The sequence below is a fragment of the Ambystoma mexicanum genome, chromosome 7p, assembly GCF_040938575.1.
Source record: "Ambystoma mexicanum isolate Mex_15411 chromosome 7p, UKY_AmexF1_1, whole genome shotgun sequence".
NCBI classification, from domain to species: domain Eukaryota; kingdom Metazoa; phylum Chordata; class Amphibia; order Caudata; family Ambystomatidae; genus Ambystoma; species Ambystoma mexicanum.
Genome location: NC_090939.1, coordinates 858812213 through 858831471, shown reverse-complemented (window position 1 = coordinate 858831471; position 19259 = coordinate 858812213). Strand labels below are relative to the sequence as shown.

At 41.9% G+C, this 19259-nt stretch overlaps 1 protein-coding gene across 6 annotated transcripts in view; it reads right to left on the bottom strand.

Moving 5' to 3' along the window:
- GYG2 (glycogenin 2) overlaps positions 1-19259 on the bottom strand; it is a 358634-nt gene that overhangs the window by 67307 nt on the left and 272068 nt on the right. For all 6 annotated transcript variants that reach the window (XM_069637039.1, XM_069637038.1, XM_069637040.1 and 3 more), the window contains one exon: positions 2587-2806. In XM_069637039.1, coding sequence (XP_069493140.1) covers positions 2587-2806 — 220 coding nt within the window. The remainder of the gene's footprint in view (positions 1-2586; positions 2807-19259) is intronic.

Sequence of the window (19259 nt, the reverse complement as noted above, 5' to 3'; positions counted from 1 at the left end):
AAGTGTTCTATTGCCCCCTGGAGGTGAATCATATTATTGTACATGCTGATAAACAGGATCTTTTCCACATTGTGTATCTGTGGTATTTATTCGAATGATATATAAGCAGGTTGTTACTGTCTTGATTTGTATTGCACGGATGTATACCCCCATTCATGTTTTTAATGGACGAATGGTGCTACCAGCGTAAAACTTAGAGCAGATGCAGCCTACTTTACATGTAGTGTGTATAGGGAGACAATTGAACTGGTTAACATGAAACATTTCCCATCGCTGTGTCGAAATGTTTGAGGTTTGTTTTTGGCCAATTTACAGGCATTGTAAGAGGGACATGTGAAAAAGCCGTGTGGAACCATGTTGTCTTGGTTCGTGTGGGAATCATAAAACTGGGGCAAAGTTTTGATTGGAGATCCAGTGCTCTAAAAGTGATCAATGCACGGTTGCCTAATATGATAACTAGTTATTTTACCTAATAATAAAATGGACCAATTATTTTGAAAATTGCCATATATTTCACGAAGATAGATGTTTTAGGGCATTAGGAAACTTATTTGGTTGAATGCAACGTTAGGAGTTGGTTTATTGGTCAATGTTGTAGATATAATGATTTCTGAATAGAATGTTATTGTTGTCGTTATTTACTTTCTGTTGCTCATGAGTGGAATTCCTGTGTATCACTGTGATTCCTTTTGAACTACAAAGCTCTCTGACAGGGGTACTGTTTGTTAAAAACTTATGATGAACACTTGTAGCATGTAATATGGAATTAGTGGTAATACATTTCTTAAATGATTTGGTGTTCATTTTCAAGCTCAGGAAAGTCTATATGGACAAGGCGTTGTTGTCTTAGAACTTTGTAAGCTCTGTTTGTTGGTATTTAAATATTGTGTAAATTCTTCTAAGGCTGTATTGGAATTCTTCCAAATTGCCAAGATATCATCTAGATAGCGACCCTTATATCTCACATGATTTTGCAATATTTAGCCTACGAGTTATATCATACTTGACAATGTGGGACTGCTTCCAGTGTTATGAGCGCACATTGATAATGGGAGGTCCTTCATTCTGTTCAACATCTTATAAATGAAGCCAAATAGGAAGAATTGGCCCTTTCATTTGCCCGTGTGTTGTACAAATAAACCGTTACATACGGTTGCATTGTGCCCTTATAGGTTATAGGTACAGACAGCTCAGGTACCCACAGCATACATTTGAGAATATGCAACAGAGTCTGATGAATCCTGAAAAGAAAAACTGCAAGCATTTTGGGAAATGATCAGTGATACAGGCACACAAGAGACACAAGGCCCTACCCCTCACAGCTAAAGCATGTGCAAAGTGAAGGGAATTGCATACGTTCATGCACAGACATGGTTTTGAGTTCTGCCATTGCCAGTGGAGTGGAGTAAAAGAAGAAACTGACAACGGCACGAACTTGTAGCATAATGCGAGTGTTGTCAAATGGGCATTTGCAGTAACCTCTTTGCTTTTAGGATTGTTTTACTTAGAAATTCCCCAAGCCAAGGCAGGATATTACAGTGTTTGGAGCCACAGAGAAACCTATAGGAGAGTAGTAATCAATTAAGGAAACTAATCTCAACAGCGTGAAACTATCATTTAGAATGATACAACACTCTATAATACTTGGATGGACTTGTTTGACCCACCCCAACCTCTAGACCGAGAGCTCAAACAGAAGGTCTTCCACAGTAATATTGCTTTATGAAATTTTTGTGAAATACATTGCTCTTGCAGATGAGACTGCTAATGGCTAGAATCCTGTATTAAACAGACTTCATGCTGTAACCACACCAATTCCTTTTAGAGTAAGTCAGTAATGATAACTTCATAAGATGCAGAAACTTGCCAATTCCCATAGACTTCATCAGAAGGCAATGAAGACGTCTGTGGGACTCTGAAAGCGTATGCATTTTACCACTTCAGCATAATATTTTCAGTCAGTCTAATAAAAGGTATATAAATGTATGCAAGGCCATCCCCCTGAACACCCGATCCTACCTCCAACACAAACTCGAACACCCGACAAGCCAACCAAAATCTCCTCCACATTCCACACTGCACGCTAACCTGCACACAAAAACATCCCTTCACCCAATGACCACCCAGTGACTGCAACACCCTACCACCCCACATCCGCACCGCCCCTTCCATCATCACATTCCCCCACTTCTTTCCACCACTTAACCCAGACAGACCCTCTCCTCCTATCCTTTATCTATCCTGATCATTCAAACCTGTTTTTCATTTTGACCGTCTCCTTTTGAACTCACCCCAGAGGCATGAGGTCTGGTCATTAAGTGATCGGGCCCAGGCCCCGATGATGAGATCCGCTGGATTGTGCAAAGCCTGACCATTGTGATTTGGAGACATATGTCTCTCTGAACTTGCCCTTGCACTCTGACGCCCTTTGGAAACCTGGTCACGGTTTTATCTGTCTAAAGGTGTACCCCAGTGGTCTTTTTATGTTACTGCTGTGTATTCGCACAGTATATATGACAGAATTAATTTGCAAAAACGAAATGAAATTCTATTTGATAGAAAAATCTCTTGTAGACTCGGACTCACCTTTTCTTGCTGGCTGTCTGCATCCCCAGAATCTTCGTGCTCTGCCAGCAGAGGCAACACACTGGAGATGTAGGTTTCCCACCAGAGCACGATGAAGGCCAACTGCTGCTGCCCGAGGGAAGGACCCTCTTCTGTGACTGATCTGTTCTGCGGGTTGTATTTACATGACCAGGGCTTTGATGAACCCAGAAAATGAATTATTTTGGCATCTGAACCGAATCTGCAGGAGTGGAGAGGATGAGGGGAAAATGAAAGTCATTAGTGATGTGCTTCTGGTTTGCAGAGAGCCACTACAGCTTGCAATTAAATGACAATGTAAAGAAACTAAGACAGCATATGATCCAGGACGGATATTCTCATGTTTGGCTACAGAGGTCGTGACTTAAACCATACAATTGCCTTCTACACAACCAGGGCAATTCACAAAATTGATACAGACAAAGTGGGGCTCATTACAACGAGTGCGGCCGTGGTATGGACAGGTCCGGTAAGGGTAAAACCGAAAATGTGCGCCATCATCAATGATATTTGTGATGTCATCTTTGATGTCCTGGGTGTTAGTCTTAGCAGTGCACGGTGGTGGTGCGAGTTATGGATGCTTAGCTTACCGTAACTCGCAAATTTCTGAGGTTTTTCGGTTTTACTTGTTACAATAACATCCCTTTAACAAAGTTTTTTCATTGAATTTCATAGGTTTTTATTAGTGCAACTTAATCATAACATCCCTTTAACAAAGATTTTTCATTGAATTTCATAGGTTTTTATCAGTGCAACTTAACCATAACTTCCCTTTAACAAAGTTTTTTCACTAAATTTCATGGGTTTTTACCAGTGCAAGCTATTTTCCTACACCTTAGTAATATCATAATTACCCCAATATAGCAACACTTCTGTCCAATTTACTATATTTCACCTTAAAACTCTGCCATTTCCCACCTTCTAGCATCATTTGTAACTCTTCTATATACTTTTTGCACCTTTCTCCACTGTTTTTGCATCTGTCAACATCCGCAAACATCTGATATCATCACAGACCTTCCGGAAAGTGCCACGTGACCATGTGCTCACACACAGCATGGTGATTTGTCTGCGAAGGCGTCTGCACTTCGGAATCGGATCCGTGCTTGGAAGACTGTTTGGAACTGCATTTTTCATCTGATCTAGGAACTTTCAAGCACAAAATGTACCCTTGCCCAGCTCCTACACCTATACATACTCGTTATCCATTAACAATCTAGTACAAAGCACATACTTAGAAGAATATTAGTAAAACTGCTATTTTTCTTAAAAATGGCATCAGATATTGCCCTTCCTCCTCCCCAAGAGCCGCCACCACTACCACCAGCTGGAGGACCTATACAACAGAAAAAGCGCAGTACTTCCAAAGACAATGAAGAGGACCAAGAAGATGAGGTAGAGGACGTGCCTACCTCTAGCACCCAGAGTGAATCATGGGTGTGGCAGTTCTTTACCACTGTTGGGAGTGTACCAAAGGCTTAAGACACCAAAGTGAAATGCACAAAGTGAGAACCCAGGGTGCTAAAAAGTTTTCTTCCTAAAGCGGGACACCTGTGGCATCCTGCTGTAGGAAGGAAGGACAATTCTTTTCCAAAATTGCCACCATGGAAACAGAAGGCGGTGCATCGTACAGAGCCCTGCTTCTCTTTCTGTGGCAGCCTGCAGAACCCTATGACCATTTTACCATAAGCACATTTTTTTCCCTTTCATACCCATCCTACTTTAGAATAACTTTACCACATAGCCGGTCCGAGATGGACATGGCCACTTTAACACCATTTTTCATCCGCAACAGGGGATAACAGCCCAGCAGCCCAAGTTATTGGCCCAAGCGAAGTGTGTTTGTTTGTGCCCTGATGTCTGCGGGCTTTAGCATGTTATAAATAAATAAATAAATAACAAGGACTCCGGACCATTATCTTCCATTGCAGCCCCTGCAGTGGGGGCTAAAGGCCATTAGCAACCCTGGTTCCCAAAGCGGGAAGCCGGGGTACTAAAAAATAGATTTCTCTTCCTACAGTAGGAAGGAAGGACAATCCTTTTCCAAGATGGCCACCATGGAAAGAGAAGAGGGGCTCTGTACAGAGCCCCTCTTCCCTTTCTATGGCAGCCTGCAGAACCCTATGACCATATTACCACAAGCACATTTTTTCCCTTTCAAACCTATCCTACTTTCGAATAACTTTACCACACAGCCGGTCCTAGGTGAACATGGCTACTTTAACACCACTTTACATTCCTTGCGGTCATAGCCAGTAGCCAGATTGTCCGCGTCATGACCTTATGCCATGACGCAGACAATCTGGCTACTGCTCACGGCCGCAGGCTATACCTCAGTCACCAAAGGTATATGACTATTTTTTGTACCTACATTATGACACTTGTCAAAAAATAAAACACGGGCACATTTGCAAAACCATGCTTTAATGCCCTTGCCAATGCTCCTCACGAGTTTGCTCGAAATCCACCCATGTTTTATTTTTTCAAGTGTTTTTTTCAAGTGTCAAAATGTATGTACGTACAAAACTTTGCAAAACCATTCAGGTTTGGGTCAAGAATAAAATTGCAAAATTACGTGCAGTTTCATTGAGTGGCGTTAAAGTTATAAGCCATCCAAAAACTGCTTTTCCCCAACCCTTTATTGCAGAAATAGGTACACAAAGTGTCTGCGGACTGTCGGGGGTAAAACAACCCATTTATTTTTTTACTTCTTATGGCCATATCCCATCCCATCGTCACCCCCCCCCCCCACCTCCCCAGAGATTGTTTGTTGAGTTTGACAAGTGCAGTGTTGCTTTTTTTTGTTTATTTCATGCGCGGACCCCAAAAAAGTCTGTGAATCCAACATGTCAGGCATTTCGCGGAAACCAACGCATTTCATGTGTTCTCACCACCCAATCAGCGGCTGCATCCCGATGTCCAAAGACCACGCAAAAGTCAGTGAATTTTTCTGGGCCAATCAGAGGCCAGTCTGTGGCCCGAACAGGGAAGTGAGTCCGCTGACTGGACATAGATATCACTAATATTTTTGCATTATCTTTTGGTTGTTTAAAAAAAAACTACTGGACTGATTTGCATCAAATTAACAAAACCACACGTTCAGGACCAAGCCGCCGCTCCTGCCGCAAATTTGGTGAAAATCCATCCAGCGGTTTGGGCTGTAGGCGTGAGCAAAGTTTTTCCCATTATGTCTATGGGAAAAAAAGAAATTTTGGGATCCCCATTATAACTACCCTCCCCCCCTGACCAAAACTCACCAAACTTTGCAAGAAAATTCAGAGTGGGCCATATACTTATTTTGCAAAGTTTGGTGAGGATTTGTCCAGGGGAAGCGATGTTATAAGCCGCCCAAAAAGTGCTCGTCCTATGTAAATATATATCTATGTTTGTAATAGGCAGCCCTTAAAATTAGTGTTTTTAGGTATACTGATTGTGGTATAACAGAGTTGGATTTTTGACCTAATGTTCTGAAGGGAGAGTGCATTTCCATCATCAGGTAAATGTCTCCATCATGTCTATAAATGTTAGACATGTGACATTGGATGTTGTTATTGAATATCCACATTTGTTTGTGGTGCCTGATGAAAGCAGAAACTACCATTTCTCTGTGATTTCTCAATTTTGCAATTAAATTTGCTGGTCCACTTCCACTTTTGCTGCTGAGTTATGTTTGAAAAAATGAAGGTGACGTGAGGGAAGAGTTCCACAAGTTTTTCCAAATCTTGTTTCATAACCAAAGACAGAGGTATGCCTCATACAGCCCCCAAAACTTTACCTCTGCAATGAATGCATATGACATCTGGCTTCTATCTGCTTCTTAAAGAAAACAATTTCGTAAAATCCTGCAACATCGCATTCCTCACATTCCAAACCATTTAATTCTAAAATCTGGTAAATGTAGGCCATTGTCAATATGTAGGCTTCTACAATACATCATCAAACAAAAGAGCCATCAATCACTCACCCAACAAAGTTTTACCTCCAGCCATCATGTCTGCAATGTGTCACAGTTTTCTTGAAAATGCATGCTTATTTGTATTGTATTAGCTGTTGGGAAGGCATGAATGATGTCAGTGTCTGTGTTTGTAATTGGTAGGTTTGATTGTTTTCATTGTGTTCTTTTATGTGATAGGTTGAAGTGAAAATATGTTGGCCATTTTATTAAGTTGGGCTATTTAGTCCTCTTTCATTGTCATTGTTTTTTGAAAGGTTTCATTTTATGCCAAATCACCTTCACCTGTGAGTCCCTCAGCACTTTTTGCTGGACTTGTGGATTTTTTTGCCCTTGTTCCTGAATGTGTGGGAACCTTTTTCCCCACTCACCATTTCTTTTACTCTAACAATGGGAGTCATTGTTGTGTCCCTCCATACTTTATTTTTGGGGGTCATACTTTCCTATAACTTTATTTGCATCTGTGATTTACTTTTGTAACACACAGCACTTTCCCTTTTTCTTTTCTCTTATTTTCCTTGTGAGAACTAATGTTCCCAAGGATAGGGGGATATGGTTGATCCTTTCTACATTTCCTATTGTGAGTTCAGCACAATATCAGCTTAGATGGAGTGATGAGGGGTTACACAGTATCCCTGTTCTAACTGCTCTTATAACATTTATGTTACAGTGACAGGCATACCCGAATGGCTGGTGGCAGTGGATGTGTTTTACCCACTTTTGTGTGATTTCTACTTGCAGGCTGTGTTCACAGCCGCAGTAATGCATAGAAAGGTCACCATTGTTGATGGCTGTGTCATTCTTTCGCCATTTTATTGTGTGCTTGTCCTTTCTTGGTCCTTAGTCTGCCGTTCTGGGTGGGGAGGTCCTGGCTTGACATTTGTCTTTGGCAGGAAGCCTTTGTGAAGCCTGCCGAGGCTCCACAGTGTCTGTGAAGACAAGAAACTAGGCCTCTGCGGTCCTTTGTTTTCTGGCATGTCTACTGCAACCAATTCCAGCTGAGAGGCTGGCTGTCCAGAAAGGACAGCCACCCCCCAAAGTTTGAGTGTAGCATGAGTCCTGATTGGCTGGGTTCCTGGATAAATGTACTGGATTCTGAGATTGAAGGCAAGTAGACAATGGAACCAAATATGATGAAGAGGAAGAGAAGAAGATGCCTGTAGCTACTTCCAGCGACCAGAGATGCCTGCTGAGTGACTGCTGCTGTGCTGAGCCTATCTTCCATGCGACAGGGGGACTCTGAAGAGGACGTCTCCTTCCCTCAGACTTAAGAAGACCTGCATTTTGAGCCATCCCTCGAAGGGCAGTGACCTTCCCAGGCTGCAAACCGCCAATACCCTGGGACCTCGAGGCTCAGTGCTTTGCATTATCTTCCAAATAACGAATCTCTCTGAAACTTTGGTGGACTCCTTCTGGCTCTCCAGAGGCAAGATTACACACCTTGAAGTCCCCTTCACGAGAGTGCTGGACCGAGAAAGTGAGGCATATCATTCAGACGAGAACCGTTCTTCATCTGGTGTCCTAGAAAAGGCGCGAAACCACACAGCCATTAGAAGCAACAAAGAATCCTTTGCTGGGAGCCTTTCCACTTGACTGCTGCTGCAAAATTCCTTCCAGTATCCTTTCTTTCATCTGAAGACAAGCATCCAGTGACAGGGGCCCTGTAGGTGCTGCATGGTGAGGGGGTGTGTGTCATGATGCCTACCTCCAAGGAGCCGAGTCTGACCCAGCAACCCCAGAGGCAGGCATCATTCCCCCCCCAGGGAAGTGCCAGCGGGCCCAAGCTGGGGCCCTTTGGACACAGTCCTGGCGCCTTAGGCGCCAGGCTCATGTTGGACCCCTGTCCTGGCGCTTTAGGCGCCAGGCTCATAAAGCTAGACATATGTTCAAGTGTTTCAATATGCACTTACCTGATGCAGACCATGCTGCTACATCCAGGCCCTCTTGAGGCCTGAATGGAACTACTTTACCTGTGGGACTACTTTCCACCTGGGTGTGGTCAGGGAAGGATACATACCTGATCGGTGGAAGGATACATACCTGGAACTTCTTCCAAAGCTATTTAAACCACGCCCGATCGGCAACTCTTGCTTCGCGTTGTTCTGCTCCTCGCAGCTGGACGCTCACCGTGTCAGCTCCTGCATTTGGACTTCAGCCACGCCTGTCAGCATCCTGGATCACCTGCAAAGGGAGATAAGAGAGAATTGGGGAGAAGGAAGACCTTACCTGCTAAAGCTGTACCACGGAGACATCACACCGACGATCCTGAAAGGGAAGACATCATTTTTAAAAGCATTTCGCTTCGATCGCTGCAGCGCTGCATTTCACTCACCTTTCCTGGGCACCTCCATCTTCAGCAGCGATCATCCGGATCCGCAGCCACTTCCCAGTGCCTAGAGAGAAAAAGACAAGATCACAAGGTGAGAGAAGGAAGGGAATAGGAAAAGCTCAGTTTCCTTCTAAGACTTACCAGTTGGGTCATTCCCATTTCATTTCGGGTCCTGCCGCTTCCTGGCATTCCGGACCCCGGCCCCTATGGGGGAAAAAGACAAAGACATTGAATGAGCGAATGCAAAGACATTACCCGAACGCTCATCCAGAACTTACCTGTCATTTATTGGAACTGCACGTTTCACTTCGGGTCGGCGCCATATCTCCGGCATTCCGAACCCCGGCCCCTAAGGGGAAAAAGACATAAGCGTTAGCGCTTGCTGCAATAAGACAATGAACATTATTATTAAGCTTGAACTTTTGAACTTGCAACAGAACTCTTACAGCGCCTTACCTGAATAGTCAAGCTTATTTGAACTTCCATCAAACCTCAATCCAGTGAAGTAACTGGGTTTCAACGCGCCCCTGCATCAGAAGCAGGATGGAGAACTCATCCTTCCAGACCCTAGGGTGAGACTTCACGGGGAATCGTGGAAGGGTATCGTGGAGGGTTGGAAGGAAGTGGGAGGCTTGAGCATTATTCCGTCAGTAGGTAATACTCCCTTTTCACGCACAGGGGAATATTCCTACGAGCCAGATAAGCCAGAGTAGAGGGGCCCTACCTGTCCATCTTCAGAGTCCTGCGCTTACCATTGAAGAAGCCCCAGCACTCGAAGCCAGACCCGCGCCTCCGTGGGAATCAGGTGAGCGTGACAGTCTGCCTGCATTATCTTCTTCACTGCTGAGGTACTGTGGGACTTGAGGTAATATTTGGGGATTCACACATTTGGGAGTTCATCCATACCCATTTGCCCATGCCTAATGCTAGTGTGCGCTCAGGGAGACTTCTACAAAGTCCCTGTACCCTTGTATTGTACTTACTTGTTACATGAAAAATCCTCTGGAACACTGACTTTCTTACAGTTTTTGCCTAATCCTGTTCTGCCTACAGCTGGCCACTGGACCATCAGTGTTCCTGTCAGCCTCTGAGAGCCCTCATGTCTAGACTAGGGAAGGACAGCTAAAGCATACAGCCTCTGTGGAGGAACTCATACAAGTGTTACAAAGTGCTTACTTGCTACTGCTGGTAGTTTAACTGTATTATGCCTGAAGCAGAATAAGTTACAAGAAACAGAGTGACATAATTTACTACTAAGTGGGTTTTACTTTCCTTGAATTGCATACTGCTATTGTAAAAGACTGTTATACTGTTGTTTACTTACAAGAAGTATTGTATTGGTTTTTATACTTTGTTTATAGTTTATGATTAGGGTTTCCCATTTTATTTCTATTTATTTTTTTTACTTCCAGGGGTGTTTTTCCAGTGTTTTAAAACATTTCCAGAATCTAGTTTTATCAGTGTTTTCCCACCCCCCCCATCAGAAAATTGCAGACAACTGTTTTTTTCTAGTATAAACACACAAATATTAATTTACGATGTCTGGCCAAAATCAACACGTTTTGCAAATATTTGTTTTGCTTTGGAAATTTGTGGGTGAAATTGTTGTGAATAAATGTAGCCTTTGCTTTTTCAAATTTTGGTCTCCGGTGTTTTTCTCTGCCCCCTGCTCAGCGCTGCCCCCTGCTCAACCCCCATGGGATTGTACACAGAGGGATGTTTTGCAATTTAATGGCAATATAGTATGTCAAAAGGACGACATGAAGCGCTATTTAAAAACCTGCTATCATAGAATAAGTAACAGAGGTTTTCGGAGGCTCCACTGACATACATCTCCTCAAATAGGCTCCTGTCCTTACTTTGCGCAATCTAAAAGGGCACTACATAAAATAGTTCAAATTAAACATAGCTGTTGGGATGCCCAATTTCAATGTGACACGTTACATTCTGTGACTCATAGTCTGGATTGTGTATACAGCAATTGAGGCACCAGTAAACGCAACCCTGGCGTACTGAAAGACCCACACGACACTGAGCCACTTTGTGAATATGCAATTAAAGTCAATATTGTTTTTTACGCATTAATGACATCCTCTACAGTCCGGGGAAGCAAGTGCGTCGTCATCCGCGCATTCTTCAGCTGCTTTTGTCAATTAAATGAACCCTTACAAAGCCCTTTATACAGCGCTACTAGTTCATTAATAATGCGAAAACGAGGCGCTCCAAGTTTCAGGACTGGTTAGTTTAGCAGCTTCAGCTCTAGTTGCGGAGATCCGTGGGCACTACCTGCTGGTGCAGGTCTATGCCCAGGCAGTTTGCATTAGTTCTAGTTAGATGTAAATGGCCATTTTAAGAACCGAATAGCCCTTCATTTTGTAGTGTGGATTAATGTATGTTCTCAAACTGAAAAGGTTTCTAAAATGATCTGCGTTTGAAAATCGGACATCATATGTCCTGTCCTGGTGTGTGATAGCTTGAAGGGAGTGCTCGTGTATGTGGTTACTAGGCTAGTGCAGAGTCCTATCAGTGTAAAAATATTGCAAAATAGAACCCAACTATGGACCACAAAACCTTTCCCAGGGATCTCGCAAGTGTCCCATTAAACTACTCAAGCTCCATTTCTGTGCTGCAGGCTGCAAGGTTCGTGGACCAAGACTGGTACCATGATAGCTATGCGGAACACTCTCAATCTGGTATATACACACAGGACGGAATAGTGTTGTTATTGTCAAGCATGAACGCATGTGTGTGTATTAACCACTACACGATTATAACTATGGACCTGTTTTACAAAGTGTTTTTCAATGAGATTTTCTCATTTATTTATTTAAATTTTTATAACGCCCATAGGCCTCAGAACGCACAAAGAACAAGACAAAAACAGACATGAAGCAAAGGCAGAGGGGAGATCAGTCACGCAGGAGGGGCTCAGCCAAGAGGAGCACAGGGCTTTTGTAAATCAAGTGTATAACTCTAAAATAGATTTCCCCTTGGCACTATTTATGTCCTGGTAGCAAGGTTCCAAACAGTTTGAATGTATACATTGTGTGCATGTGCTGTTACATATTTTAAGTTTGGTGTGTTTTGCGCCACACATGCAAACTTTAGAACCTGTGTTTTGTGAACACTCAAGTGAAAAGGAACATGGTCATTCCCAATCCCTTTCGTGACACAGAGGCACACATGTGCACAATGGACACAACACTATCAGGTGAGTGCGTAACAGGCAGAGTTTATAATGGCCAGATCTGGCGCCTTTACCTCTTGGGATTTTCTGCAGGTGATTTGAAGCACAAGGGGGGTTTATTTGAATATACATGCTCCTGAGCTGAGCTCTTCCCCTTCTTGTCACCCATTTGAATGGTGGTAATTTGAAGCAGACCCAAGAGGTTTCTCTGTGTGTGCCAGCAGAGCTTTGCTCTTTCAAACTGTGTATCCCCCACAACGGCGCTCACTGTCTGTATCGCAATATTAATGGTGCTATCTCCAGGTATTTACAGAGATGTACGTTAAGGCGGCAAAAACTCACAAGTGTTGACATTCACTGGTTAAGGAAGCCCCAAAGCATTAGCCTCTTCAGCCTCATTAATGTAGCTCGCCAAAGACGAACGGAACATGTTGGATGGAGTCTGCTTTGGTATCCTAATGGTTTTGTGCTTCAACGCTTTTGATTTTTAAACCACTAGCACTCCAGTGTGCATTTTCAGTAAATCTCAAGGTAATTAGTTGTACTATATTTTCTGTTTGTTGTACACTGCACTGCTGCCATCTTGTAGATTCAATTATAGGTAGGGTTGGTAGGGAATACTGTTTTTGAGAACATTACTTGGACGAGCGCACTGCAAATTGGGGATTTGTCTGCCCTTTTCGTAAAAAAGAAGTTGTCACAAAAGCACACAATAGTTTCCTCACTGCCTATTTATTACATTACATTTCGTTTTCTTTTACATTTCGATTTTTAAACTTGTGCAACAGCCGCAATGCAGGCCATTTCTCCCACCAGACTAAACATCACCTGGAGCAGCTCTGATTCAGAGGAGCTAGCAGGATGGCTCAGGGTCAACACATTTGTCTTGGATGCAATACAATTCAGAACGACATTGCTTCGAATCTTGCTCCTGCACCATCAATTAATACATTATATCAAAAACCGGGGTTTATCGTAGAAAACAATAACGGGGGTCAATTACTGGATTTTTCTGGTATTCTCTGAAAACCGGAAACCCTATTCATGATAGTACTTACCTTTCTAAAGAATTCTCTTTGCCTGGGTATATATAAATTAACTCTTGTACATATTTACAAATAATGGTTTAAGTGTTTCTTTGGACCATATGTATGCTACAAATTCTGTGCACCTTTTCAACATCCCTCTCTCCCTCCTAAAATAAGCCTGGCTGCTCTGCATTTGCTACTTACCTTAAGTGGTACAGGCCTATGCTAAGAGTTGGAGTTCTGCATTGCCCAAGGAATAGTCTTATAAAGTTCTAAATAGGTGGACTTTAGAAAAACTGTCCTAACAGGCACTATTTTGATTTGAACTGTCATTCTGATTGCAGAAAGAATGCTGTGCTGATGGTTTATGCGTGGCTCTTTTGAACATCTTCTAGAGAACTTGACAGTGAGTGTTACAGCTAATGTGTTTTGAGCAGTTACAGATTTGAGGGACTGTATTAATTGAGTTGGATAAAATAAACATATGTCTTCTATTACTTTCCTCGATTTACATTTAGAAATGTGGTACCTGAGAAAGGGTATACTTTACTGTATGTTTGCTTCTATAAAGTGTTTCTTTTTTAATGTGTATAGTCAGTAATCATTCAACTAACAGTCTAGCACAAAAGGGTGTTGGTAGCTTATTGTGATGCAGAGATATAAAGAGGAGAGTGTAGTGTTTAGTGGTAAGATAACTGTACATACAAGGTGAATAATTCAAAAAGAGTGAAGTGGAGCACATGCATTGAGAATGCAACTAGTTCTTAGAAGGTATACGAATTTAGAATTATAGAGATTAGTGCATACATAGAAGAGGTAATCATACCAGTCTAAGTTATTGATGCTGATAATTTACTACTAAAAGGTCAATGCAGAATACTATACAGGTTAATAATTTAAAAACCCATGCAGGGAGTACATTAATTTCATTTCAAATGAATGGGCCTCATTCGGAGTATGGCGGTAGGGGGTAAGGATGCGGTGCCGTTAACCCCCTACCGCCACATTCCGGGGTCCCTTAGCAGGTCCCAACAGGAACGGCTGGTCTGACCAGCCGTTCTTAGCGGGACCCGTTAAGGGACCAGGGAGAAAATAACGGGCCCGCCATTAGCAGGTCCGTTATTTGCTCCTTCCCCATTCCCATTGAGCCCTATGGGGGCTCAAATGGGGAATGGTTTTTTGAATGGGGATTTACCAGGGACCCCGGACCCGGGTTTGGAGGCAGCCATGTTGCTAATAGCACCATGGCTACCTCCGAACTCAGAATGACCCCCAATGTCATTTTAGAAGTGTACTATTTGGGCCTCATTACGAGAATGGAGGTAGCCATGGAGCTATTCGCTCCATGGCTGTCTCTGTTCCGTGCTCCATTAGGGGGTTCCTGCAATGGGGACTTACCGGGTTACTCCGAAATAGGAGGACCCGGTAATTCCTCCATGCAGGAACCCATCCCCATTCCCATTTGAGCCCCCATACGGCTCAATGGGAATGGGGAGGGAGGTAATAACGGGCAGATTACATCTGGCCCGTTATTGCCTCCCTCTTTCCCTCGCGGGACCAGGAAAGCATGCCTGGTTTTACCAGGCAGCGATCTGGGTCCCGCAATGGGAAGCTCGTAATAGGCGCTCCCGGAATGAAGGGGGCCGGTCCCGTACCGGCCCCCTTCATTCCGGGAGCGCAAGGGTCGTAATGAGGCCCTTTGTCTTTAATCAAATTCAGTGATGGGCGTTGCTGGTGGTTTCTTGGGGGCTGTTTCTGTTAAGGGGTGAGGGAGGTGGGCATCTTTTGTTTGAGATAGATTTTACAGCAAAGGACTAGATGGTGATGTATTAATATCTTATAATGGATAGGTAAGTGTAGTCATAATTGCACTTTTTGGAGGAAGATACACATGTGAATACCATTACTTATGTATGCATTTATAAAGTGGGTTTGCATTTATTATAATGGAATGTACTGTGGGAGGTAGGGATTAAAGTGTAGTTCCCACATGTGAAATACTTTTATTTTTCAGTTCATGGGACATATGTAAGATTTGTTGGATAAGGTAGTTGTAAATGTGTTTTTAAAGTCAATACTTATGTTCAGACAGTTGAGATTTTCTATTTTTCTGTTTTCTTTAGTTTATTGGACCTAATTTTGCTCTCAGATATGATTTCATGGTTTGGAAGTGATATGTTAGTAGTGAAGTTTAGCAAGGTTTCTGCTGCCACATGTTTGCCATTTGCCCTGCGGGGGATTCTACAGGGCAAAGGTTGGCGTATATGTATGTGTCCCATGTTTTAGTTTTCACATTAGCATGCTATAGTGCGAAGTGAGTAAATGGTAGCTGACATGCTGATATGCCAGCCAGGTTTATTTATTATTGTGAACACTGTTTGGCCGGCTTAGATGGTAAACAACACTTGCAATTGAAATTCAACCTTCACAGACATGTTTGCATGTTGGGAAGGCTGTTATTGTAATTCTGAATGGTTGTTAGTATGTGCATATGGTAAGCAATAGTCACACATCCAAATAATCCTTTCCATGGGAATCTGTTGGGGAAGGTTTCATTATAATTGTAGAGATTCCCTGCCATGTTTGAATGGCATGTAGGATATACATAAGGGGGTGCATGCTGTATGCTTATGCATAAAGCAGGTGAAACCCACAGGGATGTCCTCCATTTCTATGTAGAAAATACAGTAAAAAGAAAAAGCATTGGCAAAGCTAACAGTTTTAGAGCATGTATAAATATTAGACATTTGCCAGCCACTGGTAAAATATAATGCCAGGTACTTGTACCATTGTGCAGGTGCTCCAATCAGTGGAAACGTAACAGTGCTACCGTACTAATTGAGACATGCATTTCCTATGCCTACTCAAAAGGCAAGATTGGTGTCATTCATAATGTTTGCTTATTATTAATGCTAGGTTATTACCATTAATATGTTTGAGGTTATGAAAAGACTAGGTGCTCTTACTAAGTCCTGATACTTCTATAACATAAGGTGCAGGTTACTCCAGGGGTATACTACAGGAATGGATTACACAAATTAAATAAAGATCCTTAGGGTTCTGCAACTCTTTACTGTCATATGTTTTGCTGTACAATATCCATCCGTATTAGCTGGCACAGTGAATGTTGAGGGGTTATGTGAGTTGTAGTCAACAACATATTGAAAGCTGTAGATTGCAGGGCCTTAATGTTTTGAGTAACAATGCTAATCCATTTGAGCACATATCCTGGATAATTTGTATGGAAGAGAAGATTTGAACAGAGTAAATGCAAATATTGTTAAATATGTTCTTTATTTCATACAGATGCTTGGAAATAAACTGTGGTATTAATGGCATGCATTAAATCATTACCATTCATGCATTTTCTACAGTAAAAATTATCCTTGGCTAGTGATGTTCGGTCAGAGAAAAATATGTTGCAGTATTTACAAGGTTGGCAGTAATTTCACTTTATAATTTTATTTGTAAATTGATAGCTTTGGAGGAGTATGTTTATTGATGTGGATAGAAAGAAGGTCATGCGTCTAACAGTTTCATGTCTGTGAAGGTACAAATGTGGTACAATGTTACTTATGTGTGCATTTATAAATTGTGCTTGCAATCATAATTCAGTGAGGTGTGAGAGGTAGGGATGAAAGTGTAGTTCTCACATTTGTAGTTGTTTTATTTTTCAGTTCATGGGAGATATAGGAGTTGTTAAGTAATGAGGTGGTTGCATATGTTGTTATACATGCAGTGAGTAACTTACTATTTTTTAGACAGTCGAAGTTTTCTAGTTTTGTATTTCTTTTTATTGATTGGGCCTTATTTTGTTGTCAGACATGATTTCCTAGTGGGGACCTACTATGTTAGTAATGAGGTTTAGCAAAGTTGCTGCTGCCACATGTTGCCATTTACATGTCGGGTGGTAAATCTACAGGGTAAAATCGCAGCATATGTATGTGCACCATGTTTTAGTTTTCACATTTGCATTCTATAATGCAAAGTGCGTAGATGCTAGCTGGCATGCTGACATGGCAAAGAGCACTCACAATAGAAATGCAACCCTCACAGACATGCTTGTATGTTAGGAAGGATGTAATTGCAATTCCAAATGGCTTTTAGTATGGCCATATGGCAAGCTATGTTCCCACATTAATTAATTGCTGTGCAATATGGGAATATGTCGGCTGAGGTTTAATTATAATTGTACATGTGCTCTGCCACATGTTATGGCATGGAGCATGTACAATTGGTTCCTATGGGTGTCCATGATTTATGGTGCTGCATAAAGCAGGTGGAACCCATAGGGATGTTCTACATGTTTATATACATTGTATATTTTTATATACAATGGGCCTCATCACGAGTTGGGCTCTAGCCCTTAATTGCAGTGGTAATGGTATTACCGCCGCATTTAAGGGCTGGCCCTATCACGAGTTGGGCGCTAAATCGGCTGTTTTCCCTCCTGCTTTTTTCTGGAGGTGAAAATCCCTATTTTCAGCGGTATTACAGCCGGTTGTATTAGCCCGCAGTATTAGCACCGAAAATTCCCCATTGGATCCAATGGACCCAATCAGGAATCGAGAAATACTGTTAAGGCTCAACCCGTGATTCGGTGGTAATACCACCGGACCGGTCGGTGCTAGGGCTATTACAGTCGGCGGTATTACAGCCGGGAATACAGCCCAACTCGTGATGAGGCCCGGTATCTAGTCAAAATAAAATATTGGGGAAAAAAAACAATAGTTTTAGAACATGTACAAATATTAGACATCTGCCTGACAAATGCATTTCCCATGGCTACTTAAAATGCAGAACTGGTGGCATTTGTAATGGTTGCTTACTATTGATGCTACATTACTATGTTTAGTATGTGTGATGTTATGAAACGATTAATGGCTGTTACTAAGTCATGAGACTTGTATAACGTGAGCTGTAGGTCACTCCAGGGGAATACAATAGGAATGAATTACAACAATCCACTAAAGATCTTTAGGGTACTACAACCGTTTGATGTGATATGTTTTGCTGTATAATTTCTATCAGCATTAGCTGGTACAGTGAATGTTGAGGGATTATGGGAGGTGTAGTGCACAAAATATTGAAAGCTGTAGGTTGCACACCCTTTATGTTGTGGTAAGAATGAAAATCCATTTAGCAGTAAATAAAGGTAGTACATGGATATAAGATGGCAACAGTTGAAATGTAGGGTAGTTCACTGAGAAAAGGTTGGCAGTATTTAGCAAATTGTAATACTTGAAGGTGAAAGTGCAGGAATGTATTCGGAATGCTTTTAAAAGGAGTTTAGTGAACACACAAGATATAATTCAACTGACAGAACTGCACCCGAGTATGGGGTTTTTATTGCAGCCGTAAACATTAAAAGCAGCAATTAAGTACTCCAGTGCCTTCTAGAATAGTTAAAAGAAATGCGGCAGACTAGACATTAATTAATGATATAAAGAGTGGAAACACTTACTAGGAAAATTTTGACTGAATAGTGCTAGTTAGTGGGTGTTAATGGGTATTGGGGTCACTATGGACAATGAAGGGGTGGGTACATAAACAAACAATTCACTTTAGTTATGTGCCTCTTTTTATATGAAACCTGCCTCCCACCTGTTTTGCAAATTATTACTTGTTGTATGGTTTGCACTGAATAATCACTTAATAGCAGAAAGAGTTTAAAGAAGGTATCATGCATAAAGTATTCGTTTTATTTCAGAACTGTAGCATTATGTAGTGAGAATACCTGATAAGTAGCCCTTAGGCTTTGTCCAATCAGTAGTATTTAGATGCATTGTATTCTGTTAGTTCATTACAGTTTTGTTATAATATATATTGATTGTATATTCAATGTGTTATATGTGTGTACATCTGTCTTGGACTTTAAGTATTCTTTCTGCACATTGTTTTATATAGCATACAGCAAGAATGCCTTCAAAGGAATGAACTTCACACCACAGAAGAAAGGAAAAGAAGTTGCAGGTAAGTAAAGTTTCTATATATGAAAAGGTTGAGGCTGTTGTTTCTTGTTCTATACAATCTGGAATGAATGTAATTTAGTAATGTATTGTAAAGAGAGAGTCTGTGCCAATGCAGAATTTGAGAGAAAGGCCATGTCAACTACATACACAGTATGTATACAGTGTGTATCAAAATCATTACAGCAAA